The sequence below is a fragment of the Hypanus sabinus genome, chromosome X1 (assembly GCF_030144855.1).
Source record: "Hypanus sabinus isolate sHypSab1 chromosome X1, sHypSab1.hap1, whole genome shotgun sequence".
Lineage (NCBI taxonomy): Eukaryota > Metazoa > Chordata > Chondrichthyes > Myliobatiformes > Dasyatidae > Hypanus > Hypanus sabinus.
In genome coordinates this window covers 62,540,344-62,552,440 of record NC_082738.1, presented here as the reverse complement: position 1 = coordinate 62,552,440, position 12,097 = coordinate 62,540,344, and the positions used below count along the sequence as shown (strand labels likewise).

Sequence of the window (12,097 nt, the reverse complement as noted above, 5' to 3'; positions counted from 1 at the left end):
TACCAGTTCACAGAAATGGAGGGAGTTTGGATGGAAAAACTTGATAAGATATTTTATTACATCCTCTCAGAAATCCCATAGTGATAGTAACCACCCTGTTTGCTGGAGAAATTGTGGAAATCAAAATGCAAATCATTATCATATTTTTTGGGACTACCCTGTTATCAAAAACTATAGGAGGGGGATACACAATGCCCTACAAGACATCTTTAACTGTGAAATACCCTTAGAGAGTAAGACCATATATTTTGGATATATACCTCAAGGATGGTTGAAAAGAGATAAATATTCAATGAATATACTGTTGGTGGCTGGTAAAAAGACTCTGACTAGGAAATGGTTATCACAGGAGAGCCCAACTTTAAATGCATGGATGGAAACTACAATGGACATTTACAAAATGGAAAACAGCATCTGTTAATCATAAGCTGGAACAATTTGATTCATACTGGGAAAAATGGTTTAACTACATAATAGGCCTGATTTTATTCTCACAGATCAATGAATATGTTGTAAAAAAAAAGAGCACTCCCTACTTGTACATAGTTCTTTCCTTTTGCTTGTTTTTTTCTTTCCACTCTTTTCTATAAGTGTATACCTCAGATAAGTACTTTGTGGAGATTTGTGATATATATGATTATGTAATATATATGTACAATGTCTGAAATACATCTTATGGAAATGTTTATTTGATGAACATCAATAAAAAAATAAATTACAAAAAAAAAGATCCGTGACCTTAAAGTCCATTCTAAAGCCCAAAAGTCCCTCATAGGAAGAAATGAAGCAAAGTTCTTCAAACCAAAGAAATGTACAGTGAAGAAGTCATTTCAGGTTCAAATAAAATGTCCAGTTTTCCCAGCATCTTTCAAATTTTTTTGTGGCATGTCTCAGAGAGAAAGTCAATCATTCCATAACATAAATTTCTTGAACTATTTCTATCCATTCCAGGACTGTAGGAGACTCTTTGCTTAGCCATTCCCTGGTAATCGCTTTCTTACTAGATGCTAGTAGTATTTGTAACAAATATCTTTCATGCTTTTTGAGCCCATTTGGTACATTTCCCAAATAAATAATGTTAAAGTCAATAATGTTAAAGGCTGATTATTGACCTTATCTCTGTTAATGCATCTAACCAATAAGACAAAATCTTTGGATATTCCCAGAAAATATGAAAGTGATCAGCCAACATATTATCACACATTCTCCAATATTGACCTTGTTCAGGTCTGTTACTTTGTAACCTCTTTATTTTTGGTGTTATGAAAAATCTTAAGATATTCTTCCAGCTGAATTCCCTCCACAGACCTGAGCTTGAAGTAGTCAAATGTGTTCTGCATATGTTTAACCAATCATCTTCTGTCAATTTTATGTTGGATTCTTTCTCCCATTTTGATTTTACATACATTGTGGAGAGACCCCTGTTCGATTGTAAAATCGAGTAAAACCTGGTTATCAGTTTCTTTATACACACCAATGAATATATTAATCAGACTTAAACCTTTCTCTCCAATAGTTTTAATATTATTATTAAAATATTGTCTTAGTTGAAGATATCAAAGAAGTGTTGTTTCTCTAAGTGATATGTTTGTGTGAGTTGTTGAAAGGACTCTGAACCCTTAATGGAGGATATTGTACAGTATGAGGTGATTCCCTTATTTGTCCAATGTGTAAATCTACCATCCAATTGTGCTGGAAGGAATTCTGTGTCATGTGCCATCCAAAGTAGTATTCTTACATTTCATTCATATTTTGGGTCTTTAACTTCTTTATACCAGATGTTTAGAGGGACTGTTGTCCACCTAGTCAGTTTATTTAAATGCTTCTTCGGGAGTGTTTTATCCCCCAGTAAAGATTGGAGAGGGATATTTATTAGACTTTGTTCTAAATCCTTCGACTTTGCCTCACAATTAGGGTCACACCAACAGACCAGACCGCGCACTGTGCTGCTCTATAACAGTCTTCAGAGCAAATCCTCCTTTATCCTTAGGCAGCTGCAATGTCTGAAATCTAATTCTTGGTTTCTGTTTTCTCCAAATAAATGTTGAAATCATTCTTTTCCATTCATTAAATTGCTTAAAGGGTACTTCAACAGGCAATGATTGAAAAAGAAAGAGCAGTCTAGGTAATACATTCATCTTTATGGCTTCTATTTGATTATACATATTCATTGGCAGCAATGACCATCTATTTAAGTCTGCCTTAATATCAGCTGTTATGGGAAAATAATTAAGTTCGTAGATAGTAGACAAGTCTTCAGGTATTTGCACTTCTAGGTATTTAATAATATTACCTTTCCGTTTGAATTTACTTATTCTGTAAATGTTTTTTTGTGGTTCATAACTAAAATTTAAAGTTTGGGTTTTATGTTAATTTAATGTATAGCCAGAGTAGGAACCAAATTCTTTCAGCAGGGATAATAATTTAGGCAAACCTGCATTGGGATTGGTAAGAGTCACGAGAATGTCATCCGCATATAAACAAATCTTATTCTGCATCTCTGATCAGTACACCTGTTGAAATCTTGTCTTCTCTGATTGCCTGGGCCAATGGCGCGATAAAAAGAGCGAGAAGCATGGGAACACCCTTGTCGACATCCCTTTCAAGAAATACAGTTTCAGATAAATTCCCATTTATTTTAATTCTGGCTGTAGGGGAAGAATATAAAGATTGCAGACATCCAATTACCTGATTACTAAAGCCAAACCACTTTAAGTACCAAGTAGAGATATTCCCATTGTACCGAGTCAAAGGCCTTTTCAGCATCAAGGCTAATAACTACAGATTCCAGGTTATTTTTGCTCATATGGTCAATGAGATGAAGGGCCCATCTCACATTGTCCTGGATTTGCCTACTTTTTGCAAAACCTGTTTGATCTGTGCCAATTAGATCTGGAATTATATTTTCCAATCTTTTTACTAATATTAGTAATATTAGTAAAGGTAATGAGGGCAAACTCCTTTAATTAATTTAATTAGCTTAGGATTAGGTAATGGAGGCAGCAGTTAAGGCAGTTGAGTGCTCCGTTTGCAGTATGTGGGAAGTCAATTGTCAATTGTCCCTGCAAAAGGTTCATCCAGCTGCAGCTCCTGACAAACCGAGTTAGGGAGCTAGAGCTGAATAAACTTCGGATTATTTGGGAGGCAGAGGCAGAAATAAACAGGTGTTACAAGAAGATAGTCACCCCTAAGATTCAGGAGACAGGTAGCTGAGTGACTGTCAGGAGAGGGAAGGGGAATAGACAAGAAGAGCAGAGCACCCCTGTGGCCGTTCCCATCAACAATAAGTATACCGTTTTGGATACTGTTGGTGGGGACGACTTACCAGGGACAAGATGCAGTGGTTGTGTCTCTGGCACCGAGACTGGACCCTCAGCTCAGAAGGGAAGGAGGGAAAAGAGAGCAGTAGTGATAGGGATTCGATAGTTAAGGGGACAAAGAGGAGGATCTGTGGGAGAGATTGAGAATCCCGGATGGTCAGTTGCCTCCCTGGTGCCAGGGTCCGCAATATCTCGGATCCAATTCTCAGTATTCTCAAGAGGGAGGGTGAGCAGCCGGATGTCATGGTCCATGTAGGGACCAATGACGTGGGTAGGAAGAGTGAGGAGGTCCTGAAAGGTGAGTTTAGGGAGTTAGGTGCCAAGTTAAAGGACAGGACCTCCAGGATAGCAATCTCAGGAATGCTACCAGTGCCACGTGCAGGTGGGTTTAGAAATAGCAAGATAGTGCAGATCAACACGTGGCTGAGGACATGGTGCAGGAGGGAGGGCTTCAGATTTATAGATAATTGGGCAGTTTTTGAGGGAAGGTGGGACTTGTTCTGGTGGGACGGTTTACATCTGAAATGGAGGGGGACAAATATTCTTGCAGGTAGGTTTGCTGGAGAGGCTCTGGTGGATTTAAACTAGATATGAGGGGGGAGAGGAACCAGAATGTAGGAACAGATGTATGGGAGAAGGAAGAAAAAGAAGACAGTAAAGTTGTTTGCACTGTCAGAGATAAACAGAGAGGAAGAGGTGGGGAATTTCTTAAATGCATTTATTTTAATGCTAGGAGCATTGTAAGAAAGGTGGATGAGCTTAGAGCATGGATTAATACCTGGAAATATGATGTTGTAGCTATTAGTGAAACATGGTTGCAGGAGGGGTGTAACTGGCAACTAAATATTCCTGGATTTCATTGCTTCAGGTGTGATAGAATCCGAGGGACAAGAGGGGGAGGTAACACACACAAAATGCTGGTGGAACACAGTAGGCCAGGCAGCATCTATAGGGAGAAGCACTGTCGATGTTTCGGGCCGAGACTCTTCGTCAAGACTGAAAGAAAGAAAGGGGGAGGGGAGCACCAGAGGGAGATGGAGAACAGGCCCACGTCCCATTCCCATTCTGATATGTCTATCCATGGCCTCCTCTACTGTCAAGACGAAGCCACACTCGGGTTGGAGGAACAACACCTTATATTCCGTCTGGGTAGCCTCCAACCTGATGGCATGAACATTGACTTCTCTAACTTCTGTTAATGCCCCTCCTCCCCTTCTTACCCCATCCCTGATTTATTTATTTTTCCCCCTCTTCTTTTTGTCCTCTCACTGCTGTTCACTCTGCCTGTTGTCCATCTCCCTCTGGTGCTCCCCTCCCCCTTTCTTTCTCCCTAGGCCTCCCGTCCCACGATCCTCTCCCTTCTCCAGCTCTGTATTCCTTTTACCAATCACCTTTCCAGCTCTTGGCTTCACCCCACCCACTCTGGTCTTCTCCTATCATTTCCCATTTCCCCCTCCCCCTCCTACTTTCAAATCTCTTAGTATCTTTTCTTTCAGTTAGTCCTGACGAAGGGTCTCGGCCCAAAACGTTGATAGTGCTTCTTCCTATAGATGCTGCCTGGCCTGCTGTGTTCCATCAGCATTTTGTGTGTGTTGTCTGCTAACTCTGCAGCTTTGGGTTGAGCGTATAACAGTGTGTAGTACGTTTCAAAAGATTTTTGTATGTCTTCCAATTTGTGAAGCATCTTATTAGTCTGGGGTCTTTTACCCTATGTATAGATCTCTCAGCCTGTTGTTTATGTATTCTCCATGCAAGTAATTTCTTAGATTTGGGACCATTCTCATAGAAATTTTGTTTAACAAACTTAGCTCTCTTCTTAGCTTCACTTTTATAAATATTATTTAGAGTTCGTTTTGTATCGAAAGTTTGATTCAAGACATTACTGTCATTATACTCCATACGCTTACTCTCCAAAAACTGTAGTTTTTCAATAAGATCCTTGCTTTGTTTCTCTTTTTCCTTCTTCTTCTGAGCTGACCACTTTATGAGTTTACCCTTAATAACAGCTTTTGCAGCATCCCAGAGTGCTGGGGATACCGTTACATTATCATTAAATATCATATAATCTTCAAACTCTTTCTTTAGATATTTTAAACATAGGGGATCATTCAAAAGACTGGTATTAAGTCTCCACAAGTTATCTTTGGGTTTGTTGTCTAAATGTAATGTTAAGTAAACGCCTGCGTGGTCAGAGATGTCTCTTACCCCTATATCGCATTTTATAATCCTGTGTCTCTCTGAATTAAACATAAAAAAAATAATCTATTCTCGAGTGGGGGTGAGAAAAAAGGGTGAACCGTCTATCAAGTGAGTGTAACTCTCCATGTATCTATCATGCCTATTTCTTTGAGCAATTTCTTGACATGTAATGTTTCCAGGTTTATCTTTTTTGTTCTATTTGAGGAGTCCAGGGAAGGATGTAATGAATATTCCAGTCCCCCCACATATTACCATATCAGATGTTTCCATAGATATCATATTAAAAACCTTCTTAATCAGCTGTTTATCATTTCCTGGTGGTCTGTAAACATTCAGTAGTGTAACTTCTTTATGATCAATAAAACCCTTCACCAGTAAATAACGCCCTTCTTTGTCTGTAATCTGCGAGGAAAACCAGAAATTTATTTTATTTGAGATTAATATTGCAACTCCCCTTGTGTTTCCCCTCTCAAAAGAAAAATAATAACAATTTTTAAATTCCATTTTGCATAACTTCTCATGTTCAATCTTTGAAAGGTGAATTTCTTTCCAAAAAATTGTATCTTGCTTTTCTCTCTTTATTTTAGCTTTACTCCTTTTGATTGGGTTCTGTAACCCATTCACATTAAGGGTCATTACTCTGTATTCTTGATACGGCATTCCACACCAATAAAAAAGGGTTTATATAAATCGTTAAATCTCCTTAGATGACCTAAACAAATGAACTTCTGTCTGTACAACAAACTAACATTTAACATATAAACAACACATATAACATCTGTGACTTACATCTTTGAAGCCCTTAAACCCGAAGAGGCCCCTCCTTGTGCAGGTTGATGCCTCTGAATAATTGAAATCAGGACAGTGCACACAAAAAAAAACAAAATCAAACATCAGCTCCCGGGTTTGTGGTCAGTTATAGTAATACGAGTTTACAGAGGAAAATTAGTTTATGTTCTATTTTTAAGTTCTTAATACAAAGTCAATTATAGTTTGGTGATAGGGTACATGTGATTTTACTGACCTAACTGAAGGATATTTTATCACTATACTTTTGAGAGCTCTCATGCAGTATCTTTGTTGCGTCGAAATTCCTTAATTCCTTTAGCTTGCCCTGGATGTGTTTCAGACATATTTCTTGGTCCTGGCGGATTTTTGCACCAGCTGTCTCCCAGGAAAGTTGTCTCAGTTTTGCCGTGGCTGTGCCTTCTGCGGGAGTCACGATTCTGGGACAGTCCGGGAAAAATCCCCTTTTCTTCAGGTCTTCTATCACCTCCGATGTGTTATTGTAGATGACTTGTCCAGTGTCAAAAAACACTCAAAGTTTAGCTGGGTAAAGAGTCTGGAACCAGAGCCCCTTTTCTTTAAGTGTTTTTCTGATGGTGGAGTAAGCCTTTCTTTTCATAAGTATTTTGGTCGGGTAGTCTTGATCAAAAAATACTCTTTTTTCCATCGTAGTAAATTTCTCATTTTTTCCAAGCAGAGTGAAGCACCAACTCTTTAATTTTATACTCTAGAAAGTAGATAACCACGGACCTTGGGTTTGGATCCAAGAGATCGATGGTAGCGTTGTATGCTGAGGGTGGCACCGGGAAGAGACAACTTTGTTTTAATAAATTTTTTCCAGAAATTCCTGCAGGTTGTCTCATTCTGTCCCCTCGGAAATTCCATGGATACGTATGTTATTCCTGTGTGAATGTGCCTCCAGGTCTGTTAGCCGAGCTTGAATAATCTGAAGTTCCAGTGTGCGGGAAAGAACCGCCCTGGCCTCGGCCTTCCATTCCTCCAGTTCTGTCACCCTTTGCTCCATATCCTCAACTCTGCCTGTTATTTCTTTTAAATCACCAACAATAGCATTCAACTTCTGGTTAATTTCTTCTCTGAAATCCACCAGTTCCTTCTTTAGAAAACCCATGGAATCACTCAGTTCTTTTTTCATATCCGAGCGAAGCGTCTGTATTTCGCCACGATGTTGGCATGAACAGCCTCCATATCCTCGTGTTCAGTTTGGTTGCTAGCACCGACGTCAGTGTCCTCACCGTCAGTCGGTATTTTACTGCTCGTCTTCGGGTTTTGTTGTGGTTTACCTCTTGTCTTTCTTTTGTTTCCCCCTTTTATGCTACTAGACCCACTTTTCTATTTAAATAACCGTTTCTTATTTAGGGGGAAATAAGACCATCTGGGAGCCCTTACTGATTATGCTGCTGGCTGTATCTGTGCCATACTGGAAGTCCCCCACAAGGAGGTATAATTTTATAATTATAAAAATGGGGCGACATGGTACTATAGTGGTGAGCACAATGCTTTACAGTACAGGTGATGTAGGTCCAATTCCCGCCACTACTTGTAAGGAGTTTGTACATTCTCCCCATGACCACATGGGTTTCCTCTGGGTGCTCCAGTTTCCTCCCACAGTCCAAAGACAAACCGGTTGGTAGGTCATTGTAAATTGTCCTGTGATTAGGGTAGGATTAAAGCAGGGTGTTGTTGGGCAGTGCGGCTCGAAGGACCTATTCCGCGCTGTATCTTGATAAATAAAAAATAAACTGTGCGAAGCATTGGTTAGGTCACAGCTGGAACACTGATCAACACACAACACACACAAAATGCTGTAGGAACTCAGCAGGCCAGGCAGCATCTGTGGAAGAGTAAATAGTCGACGTTTCAGGCTGAGACTGTTCAGCAGGACCTGAGTTCCAGCATCTGCAGATTTTCTCTGATTTGTGATTGGAATACTGAGTGCAGTTCTGGTCACCATACTTAGGAAGGTTATGGTTGTACTGGTGAGCGTATGGGGTAGATTCACCAGGGTGTTGCCTGTGATGCGATGCTTCATTTATAAGGAGAAATGGGAGGGGTTGGTCATACACTGGACACAGAACATTCCAGTCCCTTTTTGTTAGATACAAGTGACCTATATTATGGCTATTTGGGTCAAGGAAATTCACAGTTCACCCTTACTGAATTCATAAATCTGAGATGTGGAATAAAATTCACCTTCTTAGAATTTATATGAAATGAAAAATAAATAACGTAATTTTTTGTTTCAACTTGACATTTCTTGACGCATACATAGATTACACAGTCTCATGTTACAGAATATTGTGAAATGGACCGTTTTTTTAGGAATGCAGCATCCCTTGCAACATAGAGGTCACCTGTAAGATACTGTGACGTGTCAGGGTTGGGTAATAAATGCTGGCTGATGCTCAGATCCTGTTGTTCCAAACTTTCATTTGTCCTTTTCACATACATCTCATATCCCCCTCATTTAATCCAATTCTTTTTTTTAATTAAGGCACGGTGACCTTTGAGTCTTTATCCTGTTTCCCATGTGTGCTCATAGCTCAGGGACTGCAGTGGTTCAAGAAGGCAGCTCACTGTCACCTTCTCAAGGACAGCTAGAGTTGGGCAATTAAATGCTGGCTCGGCTTGTGAAGTCAACATTGACAATGTACACCTATTAGCATATCGTACATTTTTAAACATTTATTCCTTACAGATGCGGCTGTCACTGACAAAACCAGTATTTATAGCTCCTGACTGAGGAAGCTGTTGAAGTTTAGTTCATTGTCATCTGCACAAGTACACGTGTGCACAGGTGCATTGATAAACTTACTTGCAGCAGCATCACAGGCTCAGAACATCAGATACACAATGTTAGTGTAGATTAGATTAAATTAGATTTATCCCATGTACACCAAAACATACAGTGAGAGTATGTGCTAGGGACAGCCAGGAAGTATCGCCACATATTCTGGCACCAATGTAACATGCCCATAGTATTCAGCAGAACAAAATACAGCCATCATGTAACATATAATAAACAAAACAACACCAACAAAAAACAAACCCCTTTCCCACACTCACAGTCAGTCCTCCAACCTCAGGATAGGCCACGTCCAGGCCTCCAGCCTCTACTTCTGGCCCAGGCCCTAGCCTTGACATCCACAAGAAAAACATAAGCTAAACATAAATAAATCATTTTTTTAACTGGAAAGAACATAATTAGGACAAAAGAAAATGTCCACTTTAGTGCAAAGTGGTTATGATTAGGTTTGTGCCAGTGGTTCAAGAACTGAGTGGTTGAAGGGAAGCAGCTGTTCCTGAACCAGGTGGTGTGGGACTTCAGGCTTCTGTACCTCCTGCTGGATGGTTAACTACTTTGCTGGGCCTGGAGTCACATGCAGCAGGCTGGTTAAGGGTGGCAGGTTCCTCCCTGTAGATCGGATCTTATGACAACCTGGCTTTTTTATGGTTACCACCACTGAGACTTGCATTAGCACTGACCCTTTATTTATCCCCAGCTTTCCACATATTCTGGTTTATGAATGCCCATCACCACTGTGTATACAAATGAGTGTTTGGGAGACTGGCAGGAAGAATGGGCTGCAGGTATCTTCTACCAGTTAGGATCTGGGCATTTCCATGTGCCATCTCTCTCCGTCAAAGAGCAACAACATTTGGGAGCTGGACTGAGCTGACAAGAGCTGGGAGTACGGAGCAGATGCACTCACTAAGTCAGAGTTAGCAAGGCCGCTCATCTCATGCCTGCTTCATCTGCTGTTACCGCTATAATTATGAACCTCTCCCACACCTTGTTGTTTTTCATATATCCAACTTACGAACTGTTTGAGTTATAAACAGTTCTCAGGAATGAAATCCTATCATACACAAGAGATCCTGTGGATGCTGGAAATCCAAAGCAACACACACAAACTGCTGGAAGAACTCAGCAGGTCAGACAGCATCTATGGAGATATAAACAGTTGAAGTTTCAGGCTGAGAACTATTGAAAGGTCTCAGCTCAAAATGTTCCCCTCCATAGATGTTGTCTGTCTTGCTGAGTTCTTCCAGCAGCTTGGGTGTTGTATTAAATCAGAAAGCTTTCTTTTTTTACTGTAGGCATGTCCATCTCAATGGCATTGGCAGGGAGTTTATTCATTATATACCGAAGGAAAATAAAAGGAAGAAGTTGTTCTGATTTTGATGTTGATGGGGACATATACACTTAGACTCATGTTTCTCATTCAGTGCTGAGGTTCTAAATCAGTTGACCTGCCTGTGTCTGACACTGTCACTGTGCATTTTAATTGCCTAGACAGGGTGGACGTGGAGAGGATGTTTCATGTAGTGAAGGAGTCCAGGACTAGAAGGTACAACCTCAAAATAGAGGGATGTACCTTTAGAACAGAAATGAAGAGGGATTTACTTAGCCAGAGGGTAGTGATTCTGTGGAAATCTTTGCTGTGTTTGGCATGGAAGCCAAATCATCGGGTATATTTAAAGCAGAGGTTAATAGGATCTTAATTAGTAAGGGCATCAGGGTGTCAAAAGTTATGAGCAGAAGGCAGGAGAATAGGGATGAGATAGATAATAAATCAGCCATGATGGAGTGGCAGGGAAGACTCAATGGGCCAAATAGCCTAAATCTACATTTATATCTAATGGTCTTCATAAAACAATATTTGTTTTCTCCTTCTTTGACCTTTTCTTCTGGATTTGGCTGCAGGCAGACGGAAGATGATATTATCAAAATGACGTCACAGATTCAGCACTGTCCATGGCACCACCAGGGAGCAGTGGCCACAGATTTCAGGTACAGCTTGAAAGGTGGGAGTGTAATTTTCTGCAGAACTTTCACAAACAAAAATTGGCTTACAGAAAGAAAGCAGAGGGTAGTAGTGGAAGGAAAATATTCTGCCTGGAGGTCGGTGACTAGTGGAGTGCCGCAAGGATCTGTCCTGGGACCCCTACTCTTTGTGATTTTTATAAATGACCTGGATGAAGAGGCAGAAGTTTGCGAATGACACGAAGATTGGAGGAGTTGTGGATGGAGCTGTAGGTTGTCAAAAGTTACAAGAGGATATAGACAGCATGCAGAGTTGGGCAGAAAAGTGGAAAAGTTGGGCAGATGGAGTTCAATCTGGACAAGTGTGAGGTGATGCATTTTGGAAGGTCAAACCAGAAGACTGAGTACAGGATTAATGGTCAGTTACTTAAGAGTGTGGATGAACAGAGGGACCTTGGGGTTCAAATCCATACATCCCTCAAGGTCGCTGTGCAGGTTGATAGGGTAGTTAAGAAGGCCTATGGGATGTTAGGCTTCATTAACAGGGGACTGTGTTCTAGAGTAGAGAGGTCATGTTGCAACTCTACAAATCTCTGGTGAGACTGCACAGAGTATTGTGTTCAATTCTGGTCACCTCATTATAGGAAGGATGTGGAAGCTATGGAGAGGGTGCAGAGGAGATTTACTAGGATGTGCCTGGATTGGAAAACAAGTCATATGAGGCAAGGTAAGCAGAGCTGGGACATTTCTCTTTGGAGCGTAGAAGGATGAGAGAGGACTTGATAGAGGTCTACAAGATTATGAGAAGCATAGATAGGGTGGATAGTCAGTACCTGTTTCCCAGGGCACCAATAGCAAACACCAGAGGGCATATGTACAAAATTAAGGGAGGAAGTTTAGGGGAGACATCAGGGGTAAGTTTTTTACACAGGGGGTTGTGAGTGCCTGGAATGACTTGCCAGGGATGGTGGTGGAGGCTAAAACATTAGGGGTATTTAAGAGCCTC

The 12,097-nt window shown here is 40.6% G+C and overlaps 1 protein-coding gene across 1 annotated transcript in view; it reads left to right on the top strand.

The window, feature by feature from the left end:
• Positions 1-12,097, top strand: part of LOC132384962 (alpha-2,8-sialyltransferase 8F-like) — a 102,898-nt gene that overhangs the window by 55,531 nt on the left and 35,270 nt on the right. The window contains exon 4 of the mRNA XM_059956654.1: positions 11,032-11,118. Coding sequence (XP_059812637.1) covers positions 11,032-11,118 — 87 coding nt within the window. The remainder of the gene's footprint in view (positions 1-11,031; positions 11,119-12,097) is intronic.